The 22,650-nt window shown below is 36.4% G+C and overlaps 1 protein-coding gene across 1 annotated transcript in view; it reads left to right on the plus strand.

The window, feature by feature from the left end:
- The window catches only part of OLA1 (Obg like ATPase 1), a 255,463-nt gene that overhangs the window by 141,122 nt on the left and 91,691 nt on the right, over positions 1-22,650 (plus strand). The window contains 1 exon segment of the mRNA XM_043996908.1: positions 16,112-16,287. Coding sequence (XP_043852843.1) covers positions 16,112-16,287 — 176 coding nt within the window.

Here is a 22,650-nt window from a genome sequence, read left to right on the forward strand (position 1 = left end):
GGAAAGGCAATAGAAGTTTATAGAGCTCCTTTCATTAGCATTACATGAGGGAATGACAGAATACTATGATTGACATTATTTCACAAAACACTGAAGAACAATTGAAGGCAAAATAATAAGTTGCTATATAGTAAAAAATGATAGTAACTCTTTAACATTTGTGAAGTTCTTTACATACATTGTGTGATTACACCCTTTTACCTTTTGGGGCCTCAATGTCTCTCTTGATTTAAAAAAATTTTTTTTTGTTTCTAAACTTAATATTCATTAACAAATGTTATTTCCATATAGACAGAATAGAAAAAAGAGGAATAAGGCCATTATCATGTATGCGTCTTGCATTTAAAAATATAATAAATTCAGCACTTTGATTTTGGTGTTATACTATCTCTCTTTTTCCTTTTGAACTTTCCTCTCTTCTTTTCCTCCCTCCCTTCCTTCCGCTCCCACACACACACATTCCACACTTCCCTCTTAGTTTCCAACTCTGTGGTGCAATATAAAATGGTTGCATAAATTAACTTTAGGCTAAGATCCCCCACCAAATACCATAATGAATTCCAAGGGAGATAGGGCATGGATATAAAAGACTACTTCATCAAAAATTAAGAGAAGTTAAGAAGAGGATGCTTTACACAGTTGTGGGTAGTAGAACAGTTCATAACCAAGTAAAAGAGAGAGAAGCTTGCAGAAGATGAAATAGATGATTTTTCATTAAGTAAAATTGAATATTCTTCACAAACAATATCTATATTTAACAGTAGAGGAGAGAGAATTCGAAAAATTATTTGCAGGAAATTTTGCCCTTGAGGTCTTTAAGCAGAAGCTGAGTGTGTCCTATGGAGGATAGGGATGGATAAGAGTAAACAGTAGACTACAACTAAGTCAAGGATAAGTACAATATGCTTTAGTATATAAAGGTTTATGATAGCATCGACAAATTTGTTTTCTATACTTTCTTTTATGGATATATATGTGTATATATATGTATACACACATGTATATGCACACTGTTTACATGCACACATTCGTATACATAGACATACAGATATGCTTTCTATAAATTATATAACAATGCATGTAAGTCCCATTGAGAGATGAAATCTTGGTCTCATTAAGTTATTCCTTTTCCCTATTCTTGGCAATAGTTGATATGTTACAACTAGTAAAAATGTAAAAACCCTCGAGTAATTGAATATAATTAAGTACAGGTGTTGGATCTGGATTTTAATTCATAACTTTTAAGTGACTTTAAGGACTCCTTAATGGTACCTATGTTTAATTATTTATAATGTAGACACTGTATGGGTAACTGTTATGCTGTTTCCTATTGCTGAGTAGTGTTATTTTTGTTGCCCTGCTTCTTTTGAAAACACCAATTTGTTCTAATATGAATGATATATTAGGGAACAATCTGAGTCCAATATATTTTTCATTTTTTTATGCACAACTTTATAAAAAACTCTAATTGACTGCAAAAAAAGTGCATGCAGCTGAACAAAGCCATGTAGCCACACAAAATGCATATAAACATACCCCTGAACCATCTACCAGTTACTTCTGTTCATAGTGTGTTATCATAAAAGGGTGTGTTTTCCTAATTTTTTTCCAGCTTGTGAACTTTTTTAATATTTAAAAAAAATGCATTCAACCTCCCAAATATATATAAACATCCTGGTTCAAAAATGCCAAAGAAAAACTTTAAATATTGAGGAAAAGCTTGAGATAATAAAGTATTTTGAAATAAGAAGGAAAGTGTGATATTGTCCAAGCAACAGGCACAAAGGAATCCACATTTCAAACCATAAGAGACATCACCACAAAAAATAAAAGAAATATCTGTGGATGGATGTATACTCCTAATTCTATTTTTCCCATAAGCCTTGTGGTTTTTATTGTGTCATTTTTGCTTAGTGTGGTGATTTTTCAGGAATATATATCTTACATTATAGCAGGACTGTACATTAAAAGCTAGATTATTCTCTATCTAGTAGTTGCCATGACTGTATGCAATTATCAGTTGCTAATTTCCTAGCATACTAATAAGGTTAGGCTTTTGCATAGTATTCTGGTGACAAATGTGTCCTATTCAGATTTTGGCATTCAAGGCTCAGAACCCTCATCTTTTTATTCATCTATTTATTTATTTTTTTGGAGGGGGTGCAGTCTGCATAAAGATGAATTTTTCTTTTTCTCTCGTCTCTTTGCCCCACTCCTGTTTTTAAATTCCTCCCATCCTCAGTCTATTGTTTTTATATTGTTAATACATTATTTCTAATTTAATGGGACAAAGAATAGAAGAGAAAGATGTGTTTGATTAGAAAAGCTATTTATAGTTTCTCAAAAACAGAACTGTTCCAATTTATTACTCTTTTCAATATTAAATAATCATATTGTTTGTCTCAAGAGTGGTAATATTGTTATTTTGTGGTATTACTTGATTGCTTCCTTATATCAATCACTTTGGGTAATAGTCCTTCCTGAAACACTTATAATTTCTTTAATTTTAGTTTGGGACTCTTGAAGTCAGCCATGGGATCATTTCTTATCTTGATGAATTTTTTTAATGTGACAAAAGAGTCTCAAATTATCTTCAAATTAGTGTTGCAAATTATCTTCTCTTCTCAGAGCAAATTTTAGTTCTAGTGATAGGTTCACATTAAAAAAAAATCAAACAAGGAAATGTAGAATATTCTTCCTGTATATAATTCTAACCTGAATTATCTAAACCAGTGTTTCCCGATTGGTGTTAAAAGTTAGTTTTCAGATATGCTGATTTACTTCAGGGGTACTGTATGTATATATACTTATATAGCTACATCTCTGTCTATAAATTTTACCTTACTTTACTAATCAAAATATCATTTAAGGCAATGTTTTCAGTAACTTACCTAAATGAAAAATATTACATCAGCAATAGAGAAGCACAAACCAACAGTGCTTTGATTTATTTCATACTGTTGCAGTAGATCTTTTTTTTTTTTTTTTTTGTGAGGCAGTTGGGGTTAAGTGACTTGCCCAGGGTCACACAACTAGTAAGTGTCAAGTGTCTGAGGCAGGATTTAAACTCAAGTCCTCCTGACTCCAGGGCTGGTACTCTATTGCAGTAGATCTTAAAATCAAATTTATATCATAGAACAACCATTTATATTTTATAATGTTTGCAAAATGTTTTTCCTGAAAGCCTATACATGTATTCATATAAAGTCATTAACATTAGACTAAAGCAACCCTTTTCATTTTTCTTAAACTGTGAAGACTAGGAAATTTAAACCATTTCTTAATTATTTGCTTTATCAGCTTAGTTTTGTCAACAAAGTGATTCTCCCCCCCTCCTCCCCTTGTCCCAGAATTCTTTTACCTTCCTGTTCTCTTTAGGAAGAGAAACATATCATTAATGTGAAAAAGAAGTAAAAATGTTTTCTTTTGCATATTGTACTCAAGAAAAATACTTTAAAATGTAGTATTCAGTTTAATGCAATATAAACTATTGAACATGAAAATCGTTTACAAATCTTGGTAGTCTTTGTAGAAAGAGAAAGGGAACTAGAATAGCTTTACATGATTGTTTGTATACATCTATATATAAATGAATTCAAATTGTTTTTATGGGCAGAGAAAGCGTTTCACATGTGGAGCCAAATTTTATCATAAAAGTATTTTATTATTTTCCAGTTACTTGTAAAGATACTTTTCAACATTTGTTTTCATGAGATTTTTAGTTTTTTTCTTTCCCTCCCCACTCCCTAAGACAGAAAGCAATCTAAGTTATATATGTACAATCACATTAGACATATTTCTGCATTAGTTATATTGTGAAACAAGAATCAGAACACAAGGGAAAAACCTCAAAAAAGAAAAAACAAATCCAAAAGTAGAAACAGTATCCTTCAATCTGCATTCAGAATCCACAGTTCTGTTTTCTTAATGTGGAGAACATTTTCCATCATGAGTTCTTTGGAATTATCTTGGATCATTGCACTGCTAAGAAGGGCCAAGTCTGTTACAGTTGATCATCACACAATGTTGCTGTTACTCTGTACAATGTTCTCCTGGTTCTGCTCACTTCAATCAGCATCAGTCAACTTAAGTCTTTTCACGTTTTTCTGAAATCTGCCTGCTTATCATTTCTTACAGCACAATAGTATTCCATTACATTCATATACCACAGCTTATTCAGCCATTCTCCAATTGATGTGCATTCCCTCAATTTCCAATTCTTTGCCACCAGAAAGAGCTGCTATAAATATTTTTGTACATGTGCTTCCTTTTCCCTTTTCTATTATTTCTTTGGGATACAGACCTAGTAGTGGTATTACTGGGTCAAAGGGTATGCACAGTCCCATAGCCCTTTGAACATAGTTCCAAATTGTTCCCCAGAATGGTTGGATCAGAGGAACCAAATTTTAAAGCAAGAAAGTGCATATATATTAAAGTGCTTGTATATTTGGATGGTGATAATAAACTGCCAATTTCGAGTGGATAAGGTATTTGGAGAGTCACAAATTTAAGAGGAAAAAAGTCAATATGAAAGTTTTCTATGCAGTGCCATAAAATCTAAAGAATAGTCTTTTTCATATTGATGGAACCTATGACTGTAATATGAATTGGGAATCAGATTTAACTTCATTCTTTATATATATATATATATATATATATAAATACATGAATATTACATATAGTTTCTCTTTACTTTTAAGCATAATAACTTCAACAAAGAACTTTCAAAGATGCTTTGCTTATCTGCTTCCTTTTCACCTTCTGTTCTCTTCTGTAAATTTTTAAAGAATGCATTGCTAACCCTCTTTTCTTTCTTTCATAGTTTTCTTCCCTTCTTTTACTTCCTTCATCCCCTTCCCTTCCTGTTCCTTTTTTTCCCTTCCTTTCCTCCTGTTCTACGACTTCTCCCTCCTTATTCTTTTTTTTTTTAACATATAAGGTATTTTATTTTTTCTGTTACATGTAAAGATAGTTCTCAACTTTTGTTTATACAAGCTTTACAATTTCAGATTTTCCCCCCTCCCTCTCCCCTCCCCTAGACAGCAGGTAATCTGATATAGGTTATATCTATGTATCTATATACATATACATATCTACACACACACACATATATATATATATCCATAATAACATTAATCCTATTTCTGCATTAATCCTGTTATAAGAGAAAAAATCAGGGCAGTAATGCAAAACCTCAAAATAGGAAAAAAAAAAACAGCACCCAAAACAAAAGAAATAGTATGGTTCAATCAGCATCTATACTCCACAGTTCTCTCTCTTTTTTTTTTTTTCCTTGGATTTGGAGATCCTCTTCTATTATGAGTTCCCTGGAACTCTTCTGTTACCATTGCATTGGTGAGAAGAATATAGTCCATCACAGTAGGTCAACACTCAATGTTGATGATACTGTGTACAATGTTCTTCTGGTTCTGCTCATCTCACTCATCATCAGCTCACGTAAGACCCTCCAGGTTTCTCTGAACTCCTCCTGCTCATCATTTCTTACAGCACAATAGTATTCCATTGTATTCATATACCACAACTTGTCCAGCCATTCCCCAATTGATGGGCACCCCCTCAACTTCCAATTCCTTTCCACCACAAAAAGAGCAGCTATAAATATTTTTGTACATGTGGGTCCCTTTCCCCCTTCTATAATTTCTTTGGGAAAAAGACCCAAAAGTGGAATTGCTGGGTCAAAGGGTATGCACACCTTTATCGCCCTTTGGGCATAATTCCAAATTGCTCTCCAGAATGGTTGGATCAGTTCACAGCTCCACCAACAATGAATTAGTGTTCCAATTTTCCCACAGCTTCTCCAACATTTATTATCTTCTTTTTTTGTCATTTTAGCCAATCTGATAGGTGTCAGGTGGTACCTCAGAGTTGTTTTAATTTGCATCTCTCTAATCATTAGAGATTTAGAGCATTTTTTCATATGGGAATAGATAGCTTTGGTTTCTTCATCAGAAAACTGCCTGTTCATATGCTTTGACCATTTCTCAATTGGGGAATGACTTGGATTCTTATAAATTTGATTTAGTTCCCTATATATTTTAGAGATGAGGCCTTTATCAGAAGTATTGGCCTCAAAAATTGTTTCCCAGCTTTCTGCCTCCCTTCTAATTTTGGATGCATTGCTTCTGTTTGTACAGAAATTTTTTAATTTAATATAATCAAAATCATCCATTTTGCATTTTATAATATACTCTATCTCTTGTTTGGTCAAAAACTGTTTTTCTTTCCAAAGGTCTGATAGGTAGACTATTCCTTTCTCTCCTAATTTACCTATGGTATCACCTCTTATGTCTAAATCATGTATCCATTTTGACCTTATTTTAGTATAAGGTGTAAGATGTTGTTCTATGCCTAATTTCTGCCATATTGTCTTCCAGTTTTCCCAGCAGTTTTTGTCAAATACTGAGTTCCTATCCCAGAAGCTAGAGTCTTTGGGTTTATCAAACACTACATTACTAGTGTCATTTACTACTGCATTTCCTGAGCCTAGCCTATTCCATTGATCTACCACTCTATTTTTTAGCCAGTACCAGATAGTTTTGATGACTGCTGCTTTATAGTAAAGCTCCAGGTTTGGTACCGCTAACCCACCTTCCTGTGAATTTTTTTTCATTATTTCCCTGGATATTCTTGATTTTTTGTTTTTCCAGATGAATTTTGTTATTATTTTTTCTAGCTCTATAAAATAATTTTTAGTTAGTCTGATTGGTATGGCACTGAATAAGTAAATTAATTTAGGCAGTATTGTCATTTTTACTATATTAGCTCTGCCTATCCATGAGCAATTGATATCTTTCCAATTATTTAGATCTGATTTGATTTGTGTGAAGAGTGTTTGGTAGTTGTGTTCATAGAGTTCCTGGGTTTGTCTTGGCAAGTAGACTCCCAAGTATTTTTATATTATCTACCGTTACTTTAAATGGAATTTCTCTTTCTATCTCTTGCTGCTGGACTTTGTTGGTCATCTATAGAAATGCTGATGATTTATGTGGATTTATTTTATATCCTGCTACTTTGCTAAAGTTGTTAATTGTTTCAAGTAATTTTTGAGTTGATTCTCTAGGATTCCTTAAGTATACCATCATATCATCTGCAAAGAGTGATAGTTTTGTTTCCTCCTTGCCTATTCTAATTCCTTTAATTGCTTTCTCTTCTCTGATTGCTAAAGCTAACATTTCTAGGACAATATTAAATAAAAGGGGTGATAATGGACATCCCTGGTTCACCCCTAATCTTATTGGGAAGGCCTCTAATTTATCTCCATTGCATATAATACTTGCTGATGGCTTTAGGTAGATACTGTTTATTATTCTTTTTATTTTATTTTATTTATTTATTTTAGTTCTCAACTTTTGTTTATACATGCTTTACAATTTCAGATTTTTCTCCCTCCCACCCCTCCCTCCCCCCTCCCCTAGACAGCAGGTAATCTGATATAAGTTATATCTATATATCTCTATACATATACATATAGATATATATATATACACACACACATATATATACACATAATAACATTAATCCTATTTCTGCATTAATCCTGTTACAAGAGAAAGAATCAGAGCAGTGATGCAAAACCTCAAAATAGAAAGAAAAAAAAAAAACCAACAGCACCCAAAACAAAAGAAATAATATGGTTCAATCAGCATCTATACTCCACAGTTCTTTCTTTCTTTTTTTTTCTTGGATTTGGAGATCCTCTTCTATCATGAGTTCCCTGGAACTCTTCTGTACCATTGCATTGGTAAGAAGAATATAGTCCATCACAGTAGGTCAACACTCAATGTTGATGATACTGTATACAATGTTCTTCTGGTTCTGCTCATCTCACTCATCATCAGCTCACGTAAGACTCTCCAGGTTTCTCTGAACTCTTCCTGCTCATCATTTCTTACAGCACAATAGTATTCCATTGTATTCATATACCACAACTTGTCCAGCCATTCCCCAATTGATGGGCACCCCCTCAACTTCCAATTCCTTGCTACCACATAAAGAGCAGCTATAAATATTTTTGTACATGTGGGTCCCTTTCCCCCTTCCATGATATCTTTGGGCAAAAGACCTAAAAGTGGGATTGCTGGGTCAAAGGGTATGCACAGCTTTATCGCCCTTTGGGCATAATTCCAAATTGCTCTCCAGAATGGTTGGATCAGCTCACAGCTCCACCAACAATGCATTAGTGTTCCAATTTTCCCACAGCTTCTCCAACATTTATTATCTTCCTTTTTTGTCATTTTAGCCAATCTGATGGGTGTCAGGTGGTACCTCAGAGTTGTTTTAATTTGCATCTCTCTAATCATTAGAGATTTAGAGCATTTTTTCATATGGGAATAGATAGCTTTGGTTTCTTCATCAGAAAACTGCCTGTTCATATCCTTTGACCATTTCTCAATTGGGGAATGACTTGGATTCTTATAAATTTGATTTAATTCCCTATATATTTTAGAGATGAGGCCTTTATCAGAAGCACTGGCCTCAAAAATTGTTTCCCAGCTTTCTGCCTCCCTTCCAATTTTGGATGCATTGCTTCTGTTTGTACAAAAATTTTTTAATTTAATATAATCAAAATCATCCATTTTGCGTTTTATAATATACTCTATCTCTTGTTTGGTCAAAAACTGTTTTCCTTTCCAAAAGATCTGATAGGTACACTATTCCTTTCTCTCCTAATTTACCTATGGTATCACCTCTTATGTCTAAATCATGTATCCATTTTGACCTTATTTTAGTATAAGGTGTAAGATGTTGGTCTATGCCTAATTTCTGACATACTATCTTCCAGTTTTCCCAGCAGTTTTTGTCAAATACTGAGTTCCTATCCCAGAAGCTGGAGTCTTTGGGTTTATCAAACACTACATTACTAGTGTCATTTACTACTGCATTTCCTGAGCCTAGCCTATTCCATTGATCTACCACTCTATTTTTTAGCCAGTACCAGATAGTTTTGATGACTGCCGCTTTATAGTAAAGCTCCAGGTTTGGTATCGCTAACCCACCTTCCTGTGAATTTTTTTTCATTATTTCCCTGGATATTCTTGATTTTTTGTTTTTCCAGATGAATTTTGTTATTATTTTTTCTAGCTGTATAAAATAATTTTTAGGTAGTCTGATTGGTATGGCACTGAATAAGTAAATTAATTTAGGCTCTGCCTATCCATGAGCAATTGATATCTTTCCAATTATTTAGATCTGATTTGATTTGTGTGAAGAGTGTTTGGTAGTTGTGTTCATAGAGTTCCTGGGTTTGTCTTGGCAAGTAGACGCCCAAGTATTTTTATATTATCTACCGTTACTTTAAATGGAATTTCTCTTTCTATCTCTTGCTGCTGGACTTTGTTGGTCATGTATAGAAATGCTGATGATTTCTGTGGATTTATTTTATATCCTGCTACTTTGCTAAAGTTGTTAATTGTTTCAAGTAATTTTTGACTTGATTCTCCAGGATTCCTTAAGTATACCATCATATCATCTGCAAAGAGTGATAGTTTTGTTTCCTCCTTGCCTATTCTAATTCCTTTAATTCCTTTCTCTTCTCTGATTGCTAAAGCTAAGCAAAGTTGAAGAAGAGGAAGCTCTCAATTAAAAGGGCCTGTCTTTTTCTCAGTTAAGTATTGGGCAATATCCTTTGCAGGTAAGAAATTTGGAGGAGATTGTGAAGCCTAAAAGGAAAAAAAAAAGGATTTGGAATAGCTATTAAGGAGAATATAATAAAGAGATATGTAGCAGTGTTGTCTACATTGAGGTCTCCACTGAGCATACATTTGTAATGGATCCAGTTGACTAACTTCTGTGACTTCATCCAGAATCATTTACCAGCCCTTGAGAAAGAAAATAGAAGACTGATAGGGTGGTAACAAAGATTTGGAGTTTAAGACTCGACTGTCAATAAGACAAAGGGAAAGGGGAATCAAGGATAACTGATCTTGTGATTAAACGATAGGGTCAAGACTTATCTTCCTTGAGCCATCTGTCTCCCTGTTATATTTGTTTTCTTGTCCAAGGCTTTGTAATTTTGAGCAGTGCTTTCTAGATTCCTTCTTGTATCATTTGTCTTATTTTTTTTTTTATTTTAGTGAGGCAATTGGGGTTAAGTGACTTACCCAAGGTCACACAGCTAGTAAGTGTTAAGTGTCTGAGACCAGATTTGAACTCAGGTACTCATGACTCCAGGGCCGGTGCTCTATCCACTGCACCACCTAACTGTCCACAACTGATCTCTAGAAGCATGCAGAAAAATCATCTCACATGGAGATCACCAGCCACCACTTCTGGTCCCTTCATTTTCTGACTCTTACTGAGTGATTTCTAACCTCAAGTGGAGCCACATTATCATTCATTGGCAAACAAACCACATGCTGCTTATTCAGAAGGTTCAATTCTCCTTTAGAATATGCTTTGTATTGATTGTTCCTCTCCTACAGCTTTTGTTCTTTTTTTTTGTCATTTGTGTCACTGTCCAAAATCCAGGTCCATTGAAATTTCCCTCTGCTTTTTCAGATCTTTTAAAATTTGTTTTCATACTGAAACCTTTCCTTTTTTTTTGTTTTTTGTTTTTTGTTTTTTGGTGCAGCAATGAGGGTTAAGTGACTTGCCCAGGGTCACACAGCTAGTAAGTGTCAAGTGTCTGTGGCCGGATTTGAACTCAGGTACTCCTGAATCCAAAGCCAGTGCTTTATCCACTGGGCCACCTAGCTGCACCCCCCCCCCCTTTTTTTCCTACCTTTCCATTTTTTTTTTTAACAGAACATTTTATTCTTCTGGAGCCTGGGGAGAACCCCCAATGTTCCTTTATCTTGTTATCTGCATTTTGAGCATAGATAGCAGTCAGTTAATTAGTTGTGACATAAATACAAGCATCACACACTTCATACCTGACTCTTCAAAGTTACCTCTGATCTACATTCCTGTGGAAATTAAAGCCTCAATTCTGGATAGTTGCTCTACTGGAGAACATTTCATTGGTCCCTGATAGAAGGTAACAATAACTTACATTTATGCAGATCTATAAGGTTTACAAAGCACTTTTCTCACAATTGTCTGCCAAAGTAGGTAAGGAATATATCCTTAACACCGTTTTATTGATGTGGAAATAGACCCATAAGGTTAAAAGACTTGCCCAGTGGATAGAGCACCAGCCCTGGATTCAGGAGTATCTGAGTTCAAATCCGGCCTCAGACACTTGACACTTACTAGCTGTGTGACCCTGGGCAGGTCACTTAACCCCAATTGCCCCCCCCCCCCCCCCCAAAAAAAAAGACTTGCCCAAGGTCGCACATCTAGTACATAAATAAGACCCAAAAACTGAATTGTTTTGACTCCAAATTCCATGTCCTTTCTGCTACATTACCCTACATGGAGGTTTTCTTAGCCCTTGCTGTTGCATGGGATATCGAGTAAAGTTTTCCCTAAATTAGAAGAATCACAAAATTTCAGATTGGAAAGGAACCGTATCAGCCATCTAGTCTAGCTCATCCAAGGAAAAGAATTCTCTATTCAGTACACCCAAAGAGTCACATTTATGGAGCTCCTTTGTGAAGAACACGTTATCTACTGAGCCAGCCCACTCAAGTCAAGTGAAACAACCTAACAATTCTAATGATCTTGTTAATGCTAACATTTCTGTTAGTACTATAGGGTGGGCCAAAAGTCATGATATTTTAATAACTTTTTGAAAATTCTTTTTTTCTTCTTTATTTTTTGCCACTTACGAGATTTGATTTTTCACAGGTAACGTAAATTACCTCTGTATGATGCTATGGTATTGTAAATGAAAAACAAAAAATAAGATTTATTAAATATTGAAACCCCTTTGTGACTTTTGGCCCACCCAGTAGAATATTGCTTTCACCCTGAGTTGTTTAAGTATCTGAGGAAATCCCTATTTCTCTTTCCCTGAGTCTTCATCTAGCTGCAGTAATACTTTGTTCTCATCGGGGGGGGGGGGGGTGTTGTATGTGTTTTGTCAAATTGGGGGCCATCTAAATGAGAGAAGCTCTTTGATGAATGGAAAATAGAAATTTTTCATACTAGCAGTGGTTTTAGGAAGCATGAAGAGAGGTTTTCTGACAGGGGTTCTGATTTCCTGCAGATATGGAAGTGGAAAGGCTATTCATTGAGTGGCTATGGGCAGAATTCAGGATAGCTTTTGCCTGATTGCAGGTTGGGTAGTCTCCAAGAAAGGATCTCGTCTGAACTGAGACAGTGACCTGCAACCACATAGCAATAACTTGGCATCCACGAGGTACATAGCAACATGAGAGAATTAACTACCCTAAAAGGAAAGGTCATTTATATAAAGGAAATTGAAAAGGCTATTAAAAAATTAATCTCTGTGTCAAACTTAGTGCCATGTGTAATTGAGTAATGTGAAACTTCCAACATACAACTTGATTCTTCTATATAAGTGTTAAAATAGTTTATCTAGGGGCAGCTAGGTGGCACAGTGGATAGAGCACCGGCCCTGGAGTCAGGAGGACCTGAGTTCAAATCCGGCCTCAGACACTTGACACTTACTAGCTGTGTGACTCTGGGCAAGTCACTTAACCCCAATTGCCTCACTAAAAACAAACAAACAAACAAACAAAAATAGTTTATCCACTTGAAATAGCTGGGGTTTTGTTTGTTTGTTTGTTTTTTGTTATGTTGCTCCTGGAGAAGTACTGGGGAAAGACTATGGACCTAAAGATGTACTAAACTGTAGGGGCCAAATTTTAATTGGGGAATGTTAGCTAGGCAGCTCGCTACAATATTGGGGCAAGGAAGGAGACCAACAACTTCCCTCAAAAATAGAACAGGGTTTATTAACAAGAATGAACTTAAAAACACAAGCAAGATCAGTAGAATTAAGGGAAAGAAAAAAAAAATGGGGGAAGGGAAACGATACAACCTGAATAATACCACTGCCCAGGGATCCGCTGAGAACATATGGCTGCATCCTGTCACTTTCCAGCTTCAAGCTAGAATGACTAAACTCCTCCCTTCTCCTTCCCAGCAGAACTCAGGCTGACCACACACAGCCCCAAGCCAATTGGATTTCAGCCCTGACTGGCAGTCACACAACTGCCCTTGCTGGGCTTCCAGTCATAATTTTGCCAGGCCCATGGCAATTGCTACAACCAGTGGGTAGAGCCTGAGCCCCAGGCCAGTGCACTCACCTAGGGTTTTTTATATTCTAGCCAAAAGATGGGGTCATAAAAACCTCAAATAACAACTCTTTACAATATAGAGGAGGATGCTATTGCTAATATTATCTTTTCAGTATTTTCAACAGAAGTTGGTTGTCTAGGGATCATTAAATTTTCATGCAGTTTTCATTTTGGGAGCTGCTATAAGCCACTTTTAGTTATAAAGTTATAATCAGTCAATAGACATGTCTTTGTGCTTGGCACTTTGATAAGTGTTAATACAGAGAATGGTAGAAAAGAGTTTCTTTTCTCAAGGAGGCCACAGTTTAACGGTGTAGACAACATGAAACAGCTATATACAAACAAGGTATATACAAGATACAATATAGATAATCTTAGTTCAGTGGCCCCTTTTCAGTCTTATTTCTCCTTAACTTTTCTGTAGTCTTTGACAGTATTGATCTCCTTTTCCTTGATACTCGATTTTCCAGGCACCAACTCTTTCCTGCTACTCTTCCTAACTCTCTTAGCACTTCTCCACTGTCCCCTTTGCTGGATTCTCCTTTCAATCAGGACTTCTTAAACTCTTTCCCCTTGTGACCCCTTTTTGCCCAAGAATTTTTTATGCGACTCTGGGTATAAGAGTAATATAAAATAGGGATACATAACCTTTTGGCGTTGCCAAATTTTTTGCGACCTTCACATGGGGTCTTGACCCACAATTTAAGAAGCTTTGCTCTAGATTATACCCTTTAAGCAGAGTTGTCCCACAGGGTTCTGTCCTAGGCTCTCTTTTTTCCATCCCTTTTTATTGTTTCACTTTGTGGTCCTATGAGCTCCTATGGATTTTATTACTATCTCTATGTTGAAGATTTTCCCATTTCCCTATCCTGGCCATAACTTTCAGCTGATCTTGAATTTCACATCTCCAATTGCTTTTGAGACATCTTGAACTAGATGTCTGGTAGACATCTTAAAGTCACTGTGTCCAAAATGGAACTCACCTTTCTCCCTAATCTCTACATTCTTCCAAACTTCTCTATTACTGTAGAAAACAACATCATCTTCTGAAGTCACTTGGGTTCCTAACCTAGCTATCATCCTTGTCTCCTCACTATCTCAGCCGCCCACCCCCATATCCAATTTATTGCCAACACCTATCGACTTCTTTGTGAACCAAGGCGTATGTTTTTAAGAATAGCAAGCTACATTTGGAATTGTGTTATGTGGTTATGGAATAGAACAAACATTCATTTTAGGATCTATTTTTTTTCATTTTATGATCAAATTTGAACTAACCAGCCTTCTCTGAGAGGTTAATTTACTAGTCCAAGGTAATACAGCCAGTATATATGTAAGAAGCAGGATTTTACTTCTTGTCTTCTTCACTCATAGGCCAGCTTTCTATCTACTATGAGGCATATCTGTGAGAGGCTACTAAAGAGATTTTGAGAAAGTAAAAGACTGATTCTTTCCATAATCTTTTTTTGTTTGTTTTTTAATCTTGGTGGGTTTTTTTGGTTAATTAAAAAAATATATATATATATATTTTTTTTTTTTGGTGAGGCAATTGGGGTTAAGTGACTTGCCCAAGGTCACACAGGTAGTAAGTGTCAAGTGTCTGAGGTCGGATTTGAACTCGGGTCCTCCTGACTCCAGGGCCGGTGCTCTATCTGCTGCGCCACCTAGCTGTCCCTTTTTTGGTTATTTCTAAAGCAATATCTTAATCTTTTTAACTGTTTAATATTAACACCATTTGTAATCCAGTTCTAACTAAATTGTCCCTGATTATCTTAAACAGTTATGTGTTGATGCCATGAGTAATTCTACTTTGAGAGGAAAACTGCCCATATTTATTTGTAGGAAAAGTTGTGTTATTTCTAACTTGTATGGGGAATATTTTACTTAGTGTTTTGAGAGTATGAAAAATGTTAATTGATTTTTATGTGAATTTTAATTGTCCTACAGTAATAATAAGAATATCCCAAAGAAATGAAGATTCATTTTTTTTAAACAATGGTGTGTAAATATTAAATCCTGTTTTGTGCTGGTCATTACTCCAGTGAAATTTATTTATGAATGAATCTATTATTTTTTATGTGCAGGCTGCTGCTACTTTCTATTAATTCTTATTTTTTCATTTTAGGATACTGTGCTTTATCTGGTAATTTGAGAAAATCCTAGTTGAATTATGTTGCCACATTATGTCTTCAATAGGGCATAAAGTCAGTACACATGCTTCAGTAATATCTGGTTGTTTTACCCTTATGTTTCCAGTTGGCAATTTGAAATTATGGCTTCAACTGCACTTTAAATATGTGATAATAGCATGTGTTCCTAATAAGGGCCAGTACCATTTTGTTCATATAGTGTGAATAGTTGTCACTCATACATGACAAATGCACCTTCATCTGCTTCTTTGATAGCCCCCTAAAAACCATACCCTCAAATCAAACCGATGAAATTAGCTGCTGTGTAAATTGTGAGTCTGAGTGGTTCATTATCTAATCACCGTCAGAACCACAGTGATAAAGTAGATTGAAGCAGAGAAGAGGTCTGCCAGATGATTTCAGGACTTGTCTCCTCCCCCCACCCCCAAAACCTGTTTTCCTTGGAAACCTTAATAGTACAGTTCAGAACTTCAGAATTCCTTGCTGGAACTTGTGATGTTTTAATGTTCAAAATGTGGAGCAGTATTCTTATAATGTAGTAAAATTCTCATTTTAAAGCTTATAACTATCTCTTCGAACCAGGTTTTTACTTGTTAAACTTACTTGTTTTGAGGTAGTTTGTTTATAGCTAATGTACAGTAGTACTAAATTGGAATAAAATGTCATGAATCAAAATAGAATTCAGAATGCTGTTTAGTTGTAATTGACTTACAAAGAATTTTATATTCATAGTTATTCTTATGTTTTCTTATATCACTTGTATGCTGAATTTCTTTTCTCTTTGATATGTTTTAGGATCATTTGAAGATGATGACATCACTCACATCGAAGGAAGTGTAGATCCTGTTAGGGACATAGAAATAATACATGAAGAGCTTCGACTTAAAGATGAGGAAATGATTATGCCCATAATAGATAAACTAGAAAAGGTGGCTGTGAGAGGAGGAGACAAGAAATTAAAACCTGAATATGTAAGTAAAAGTATGTTGTTATGTTGTATTGTTTTGGGGCTCCCTCATGGCCAGTGTTCTACACGTTCTTTAAAGTGACCAAAGGTCATGTGATAATTCTGTGAAAAATCATTAGGGTAGAACTGCATTGTTTCTCAGTAACCTAAAGTCTTGGTGACAGGCTAATTAAAGAGTTGTTTCTGAGTGACATGATTATTTAAAAAAAAATATGTTGATATCTAAGTGAATATTATATGAATGATTTTATGTTGAGATTTCAAGAAGTGTGATTCAGTATATGGATTTCAGAAATGATTGGTTTGGCAAGCTAGCCATCTATTCATATTGAAGATCAAAATCAGAGAGGGCTAATTATTTTTTTAAAATTTTCAAATGGAAACAAATGTAAGCATATATAATTATTAATACTATTTTTTCCTACAAGTAATAATCATAAAATTTGAAAATTAGAAACCCCACTATAACATGCTCAGTAAATTCATCTGGATCAAGTGACTTAATTCATCAAGGACAGCTTGGCTCTCTCTCCACTACCTTCTTATTTTGAGAATCAGCTTCCTGTTGAAAATTTTTGTTCTTTAATTTCCAGCGGAAAGCTCATTCTCCTCGGCAGAGAAAAGATAAAATGGAAAACGAACAGCTCTACCTTCTTTCTATTATCAATTATTGTCTGGTTCACCCCCATATAAAGTTTCTATCCCTCTTTTTTCTTTTAATATAGTTTTTAAAAACTTTTTTTGTGTGTGTCTTCAGTCTGAGTTCATTCTGAACTTAAACATTCTTGACACACACACACACACACACACACACACACAGTGGTGTCTTCAGATAAAATTCCTTTTGCTTCTCAATGGAATTTCCTCTCTATTTCTTAATATAAGAATTTTATTGTGAAGTATCTTTTGACTCTCCTGGACTAGCTTTTCCTATAGTATTTTACTTTGGGATTTTACCTATGTTTTGAAATCTACAATTCCAAAATATTGGGTGTACTTCAGGCTATGCTTGGATTTCTTCTTCCATCTCTTCTCCACCCCTTCTCCCTATTACCAACCCTAGGAGTCTCCTATTATATTATAAGCTCCTTAAGGGTAGTAGCTGTCTTTTGCCTTTTTAAAAATTTTTTTATTTTTTTTATCGCTAGTGGTTAATGTAATGACTGTCTCATAGTAGGCACTAAATAAATACTTATTGATTGACTAGGAAGGAGTGGTCACTTCCCTCTAGAGTTTCCATCAATTATTTCCACCCCAGCAACACATTATTTCCTATCAATGAGATTTAGTTCCAGAACAGAATTTCTCTTCTTTCTTTCCTCTATGTTTTGAAGGACGAAATTTTCATTAATTTAAATCAAGAAGTTATTAGCTGCTCTTCTTTTGGCACAGATATGAAAACATTCAAGACTTATTTTGGTCCATGTTTTCAGGTATTCAAATGATTTTCAAATGATCTCTCCTGGATCTATTTTCCAGGTCAGCTGTTTTTCCAATGAGATCTTTCATATTGCCCTCTTTTTTTATTCATTTGGATTTGCTTTACTGGGTCTTGTTTTCTCATAAAGTCACTAGCTTCCATTTGTTCAATCCTAATTCTTAGATAATAATTTTCTTCAGAGAGCTTTTGTATCTCCTTTTCCATTTGACTTTTCAAGCTGTTGACTTTCCTGCATCTCTCGTTTCTCTTTCCATTCTTTCCTCCACCTCTCTAAATCTCCCTTCTATCTCTCCTACTTTCTCTTCAAAGTCCCTTTTGAGAGCTTCCATGGCCTGAGACCAATTCATGTTTTTCTTGAAAGCTTTGAATTTAGGGGCCCTGAGGTTGTTATCCTCTTCTGATGGTGTACCTTGATCTTCCTTGTCACTAAAGAAACTTTCTATAGTTCTCAACTTTCTTTGCTTGCTCATCTTGTTGTCTTTTACTTGACTTTTAACTCCCTCTTACAGTGGGGCCCTACTTCCAAGCTACATAGTCACAAGCTTCAGAGGGTCCCAGGTGTTTTGGTTTGAGGAGGGCAGGTTTTTCTCTTGCCTGGCCTGTTCTCTGGTCCTAAGATAACCTCAAGCCAACTTGCTAGATAACCAGCCAGCAGAGCACTATGGTGGATTTTAGCTTTGACGAGCCTGCACCCCTCTCCCACCTGGGCCTCCCACCACTCAAGATTTCTTCCTGGTTTCCTGCTGGGGTGGGACCCCCGAATTCCTCCTTAGGTCCGTCAGATACCCCTGTACTGGCCAGCTGTTCAGCCCTCTCACCCAACCGTAAACTTAGTTCCAGAAGATGCTGGTGCTGCAGCTGATTTGGAGGTTCTGGGTTAAGTTCCTCTGGGGCAGTGTGCCTGGGGTCTGTTTCCACGTAATCACAGGGTTGGACTCTACTTGCAGCCCCCTCTAGTCTGTCTTTGCTGGAAAATAATCTCAGGCAGAGGAGAGGCTGTGACTCCCACAAGCTCTAGATAAACCCGTCTCCTCATGCCCAAATAATGCAGTAAAAAAACAAAACCCAGAAAAGCCTACTGCACATAAGAACAGAGTGAGACTATTTCTCTGCAAAAGAGGGCAATTCTGATCTCCTACTGATCAGGCTGAACAGCTCAGCATGCAATCCGGACCCAGCCAGGGACAGTGCTTCTGGTGCATGTCAGAGTCTTCAGCACCAGCAGTTTCTGAAGCTCCAATCACGGACTGGTGAGGGGGTTCGGTGGTAGGCCGGGGTGAAGTGGAGGCAGTATCTGCTAGAGTTGGGGCAAAGCACCCTGGGTCTGAACCAGTGGGCTGAATTGAGTGGTGGTGGCCTAGTGGTGGAGAGGCAAATGTATGCCAAGCTTCCGACCATCAAGAAACAGAGTTCAATCAGACTTCTGTTTCCGGGTCAAAGAGAAAGCGGCTGTGATTACTCACAGTCCAGGCAGGCTGAGAAGAAGCCCAATCACCCCCTGGGCTGCGCTGTAGCATGAACAATGTGTCCTGGAAGCAGCACTACATTTTAAGAAGGAGCTAAAAGCCAAGAAATAGTAAGTCAGGATCAGTAGGCAGAGAAAGCAGAAGACCACTGAAAACTTATTTGGGGGAAAGGTAGACCACAATACAACTTCAGAAGAAGAAGATAATAACAGGGTCAAAGCTCCAACATCCAAAGCTTCCAAGAAAAAATATGAACTGGTCTCAGGCCATGGAAGCTCTCAAAAGGGACTTTGAAGAGAAAGTAGGAGAGATAGAAAGAAGATGTAGAGAAAGAGAGGAAAGAATGGAAAGGGAAATGAGAGCGATGCAGGAGAGTCATGAGAAAAAAGTCAACAGTTTGAAAAGCCAAATGGAAAAGGAGATTAGAAAACTGTCTGTTGAAAATAATTGCATAAAAGAATTAGGATTGAGCAAATGGAAGCTAGTGACCTTATGAGAAACCAAGACACAGTAAAGCAAATCCAATTGAATGAAAAAATAGAGGGCAATGTGAAATATCTCCTTGGAAAAACAGCTGACCTGGAAAATAAATCTAGGAGAGAGGGAATTTGAAAATCATCGGACTACCTGAAAACCATGACCAAAACAAGAGCTTAGACACCATCCTCCAAGAGATTGTGAGGGAAAATTGCCCTGATATTCTAGAAGGAGAAGCTAAAATAGAAATTGAAAGAATCCAACTGATCACCTCCTGAAAGAGATCCCAAAAGGAAAACCTCCAGGAATATTATAGCCAAATTCCAGAACTCCCAAATTTTGTTCTTAAGTGTCTGGAAGTCATATCTTTACTTTGTATACCAAATCTTTCCCCCACCCCACCCCCAATTTGACTGCTTACCTTTTTTTTTTTTTTTTAAACACAGATGCATTTAAGTTTGTGCAAAAGCTTTTCACTTCTATGTAATCTTTGTGTGTGTGTGTGTGTATGTGTGTTTATCATGTAAAGTTTTATATTTTGTTATTGCCTCTAATTTACGTGGTTAAAAACACATCTCCCATGGGTGGTGGTGCCTCATGCCTATCTGTCATTGTGCTACAGAGTATGCTAAAGTTGGTGTATTCCTCATGTTTAGACATTCTGCATAGTCCTTAATTTGATTAGGTACCCTCATTAAGTTTAGCACCACAAAGGTGAACTGCAAGAAGACTAGGGTTACCAAGATGCCTAAGAAGGATTGAATTAGCCTAGGTCAGAAAAGGAGTACCACAAAGCCATTGTCCCAAACAGTTCTGGAATATGGCATCATGAGTAATTTCTGTACTACCAATCTGAGTGAGATAGTGAGATAGTCTCCAGAAAAGGGGGAGTGGGATGTACCTACTGCTCATAGCTATAAAAGCTGTATGATCTGCTTTTCTTCCGATTTTTAAAAAAAATGATATGCTCTTTAATATTAAGGTTACCCATCCAGTTAAGATTTATTGTAGAAGAGTAAATATCATGGGGAAGGGAATACGATGGAGGGAAACAGTTAACAATAATAATTGTGAAAAAGAGAAAAGGGAGGAACATTGTACAAAAAATATTTATAGCAACTCTTTGTGGTGGCCAAGAATTGGGAATCAAAGGAATGTCCATCAATTGAGGAATGACTGAAGAAGCTATGATATATGATTGTAGTGGAATGGTATTGTGCTATAGGAAATGACAAACAGGATGTTCCCAGAAAAACCTGGAAAGACTCATATGAACTGATGTATAGTAAAGTGAGCAAAACTGGGAGGACATTGTGCACAGTGACAGCAGTATTGTTTGATGAGCAATTGTGATTGACTTAACTACTCTCAGCAATACAATGATCTAAGACAATTCCAAGAGCACTTGTGGATTGTACATATATAACCTATATCAGATTGGTTGCTGTCGTGTGGAGGGGGGAGGAAAGGGAGGGAGGGAGAAAAATTTGGAATTCTAAATCTTATGAAAATGAATGTTGAAAACCACTCTTACATATAACTGGAAAAAATAAAATAAATATTTTAAGATTTATTGTAGAATATAGTATAAGATGTTGATCAAACCCTAATTTTTGCCAGCACTTTCTTGTTTTCTAAGTAGTATTTTTAAGCAAATAGGGAATTTTCCCTCCCTTCCTTCCTCCCTTCCTCCCTTCCTCCCTTTCTCCCTTCCTCCCTTCCTCCCTTCCTCCCTCCCTTCCTTCCTCCTTCCCTCCCTTCCTCCCTCCCTTCCTCCCTTCCTTCCTCCCTTCCTCCCTCCCTTCCTTCCTTCCTTCCCTCCCTTCCTCCCTCTCTTTTCTTCTTTTTTCTTGGCAATCAGGATTAAGTGACTTGCCCAGGGTCACACAGCTAGTAAGTGTCTGAGACCAGATTTGAACTCGGCTCCTCTATCTACTATATCACCTAGCTGTCCTCAGGCATTTCTTAAGTAATTTATGTTTTGTTGTTTACCAAACATTTGGTTATTGATTTCCATTATTTGTAATTCTCCTTGATGGAATAAACCATATATGTTTTCTCTCTACCTGCATATGACCTTATAGTCAATATACATTTTTCAACCACTTAGTGGTTTGTTCCATTGAAAGACGATGTAAATGGACGAAAAGTGTATTGTTCAGTCATTTAAGCTGTGTTTTTGTGATCTCACTTGGGGTTTTCTTGGCATAGATACTGGGGTGGTTTGCCATTTCCTTCTCCAGCTCATTTTACAGATAAGGAAACTAAGGCAAACAGGGCTAAGTGACTTGCCCAGGGTTACACAGTTAGATGTTTCAAGGAGGCAGTGGAACTAGAGACTAAATTGCCAATATTTGTGGGACTATGGAGAAAGCAAGAGAGTTCCAGGGAAAAAAAATCTACCTTGCATCATTGACCACACCAAAACCTTTGTGTATCACAGCAAAATGTGGCAAGTCCTTAAAGAGATGAGTGGTCCAAGAAGCAAGAGAATTGAACATGAAACAGTTGATTGGTTTCAGATTGGCAAAGGAGCATGACAAGCCTAGTATATTGTCACCATATCTACTTAACATATACAAAGTACATCATGTGAAATGTAAGGCAGGATGAATGAAAAGCTGGAATTAAGGTTTCTGGGAGAAATATCAACAATCTCAGATATGCAGATGATATCACTCTCATGTTAGAAAGTGGAGCAGAATTAAGAAACTTCTTGAAGGTGGAAGAGGAGAGGATAAAACGTGCCTTGAAGCTTAACATCAGAAAACCTAAGATCTTTGCAACTGGTCCCATCACTTCCTGGCAAATAGAGGGAGAAAATGGGAGCATTATCAGATTTTATATTCTTGGGCTCAAAGATTGCTGTGAATGGTGACTGAGCCATGAAACTAAAAGACACTTGCTCTTTGGAAGGAAAGCTATGGCAAATCTCAACAGCAGCCATCATCACCTTGCTGACAAAGGTCTGTATAGTCAAAGC

Source organism: Dromiciops gliroides, chromosome 3, assembly GCF_019393635.1.
Source record: "Dromiciops gliroides isolate mDroGli1 chromosome 3, mDroGli1.pri, whole genome shotgun sequence".
Lineage (NCBI taxonomy): Eukaryota > Metazoa > Chordata > Mammalia > Microbiotheria > Microbiotheriidae > Dromiciops > Dromiciops gliroides.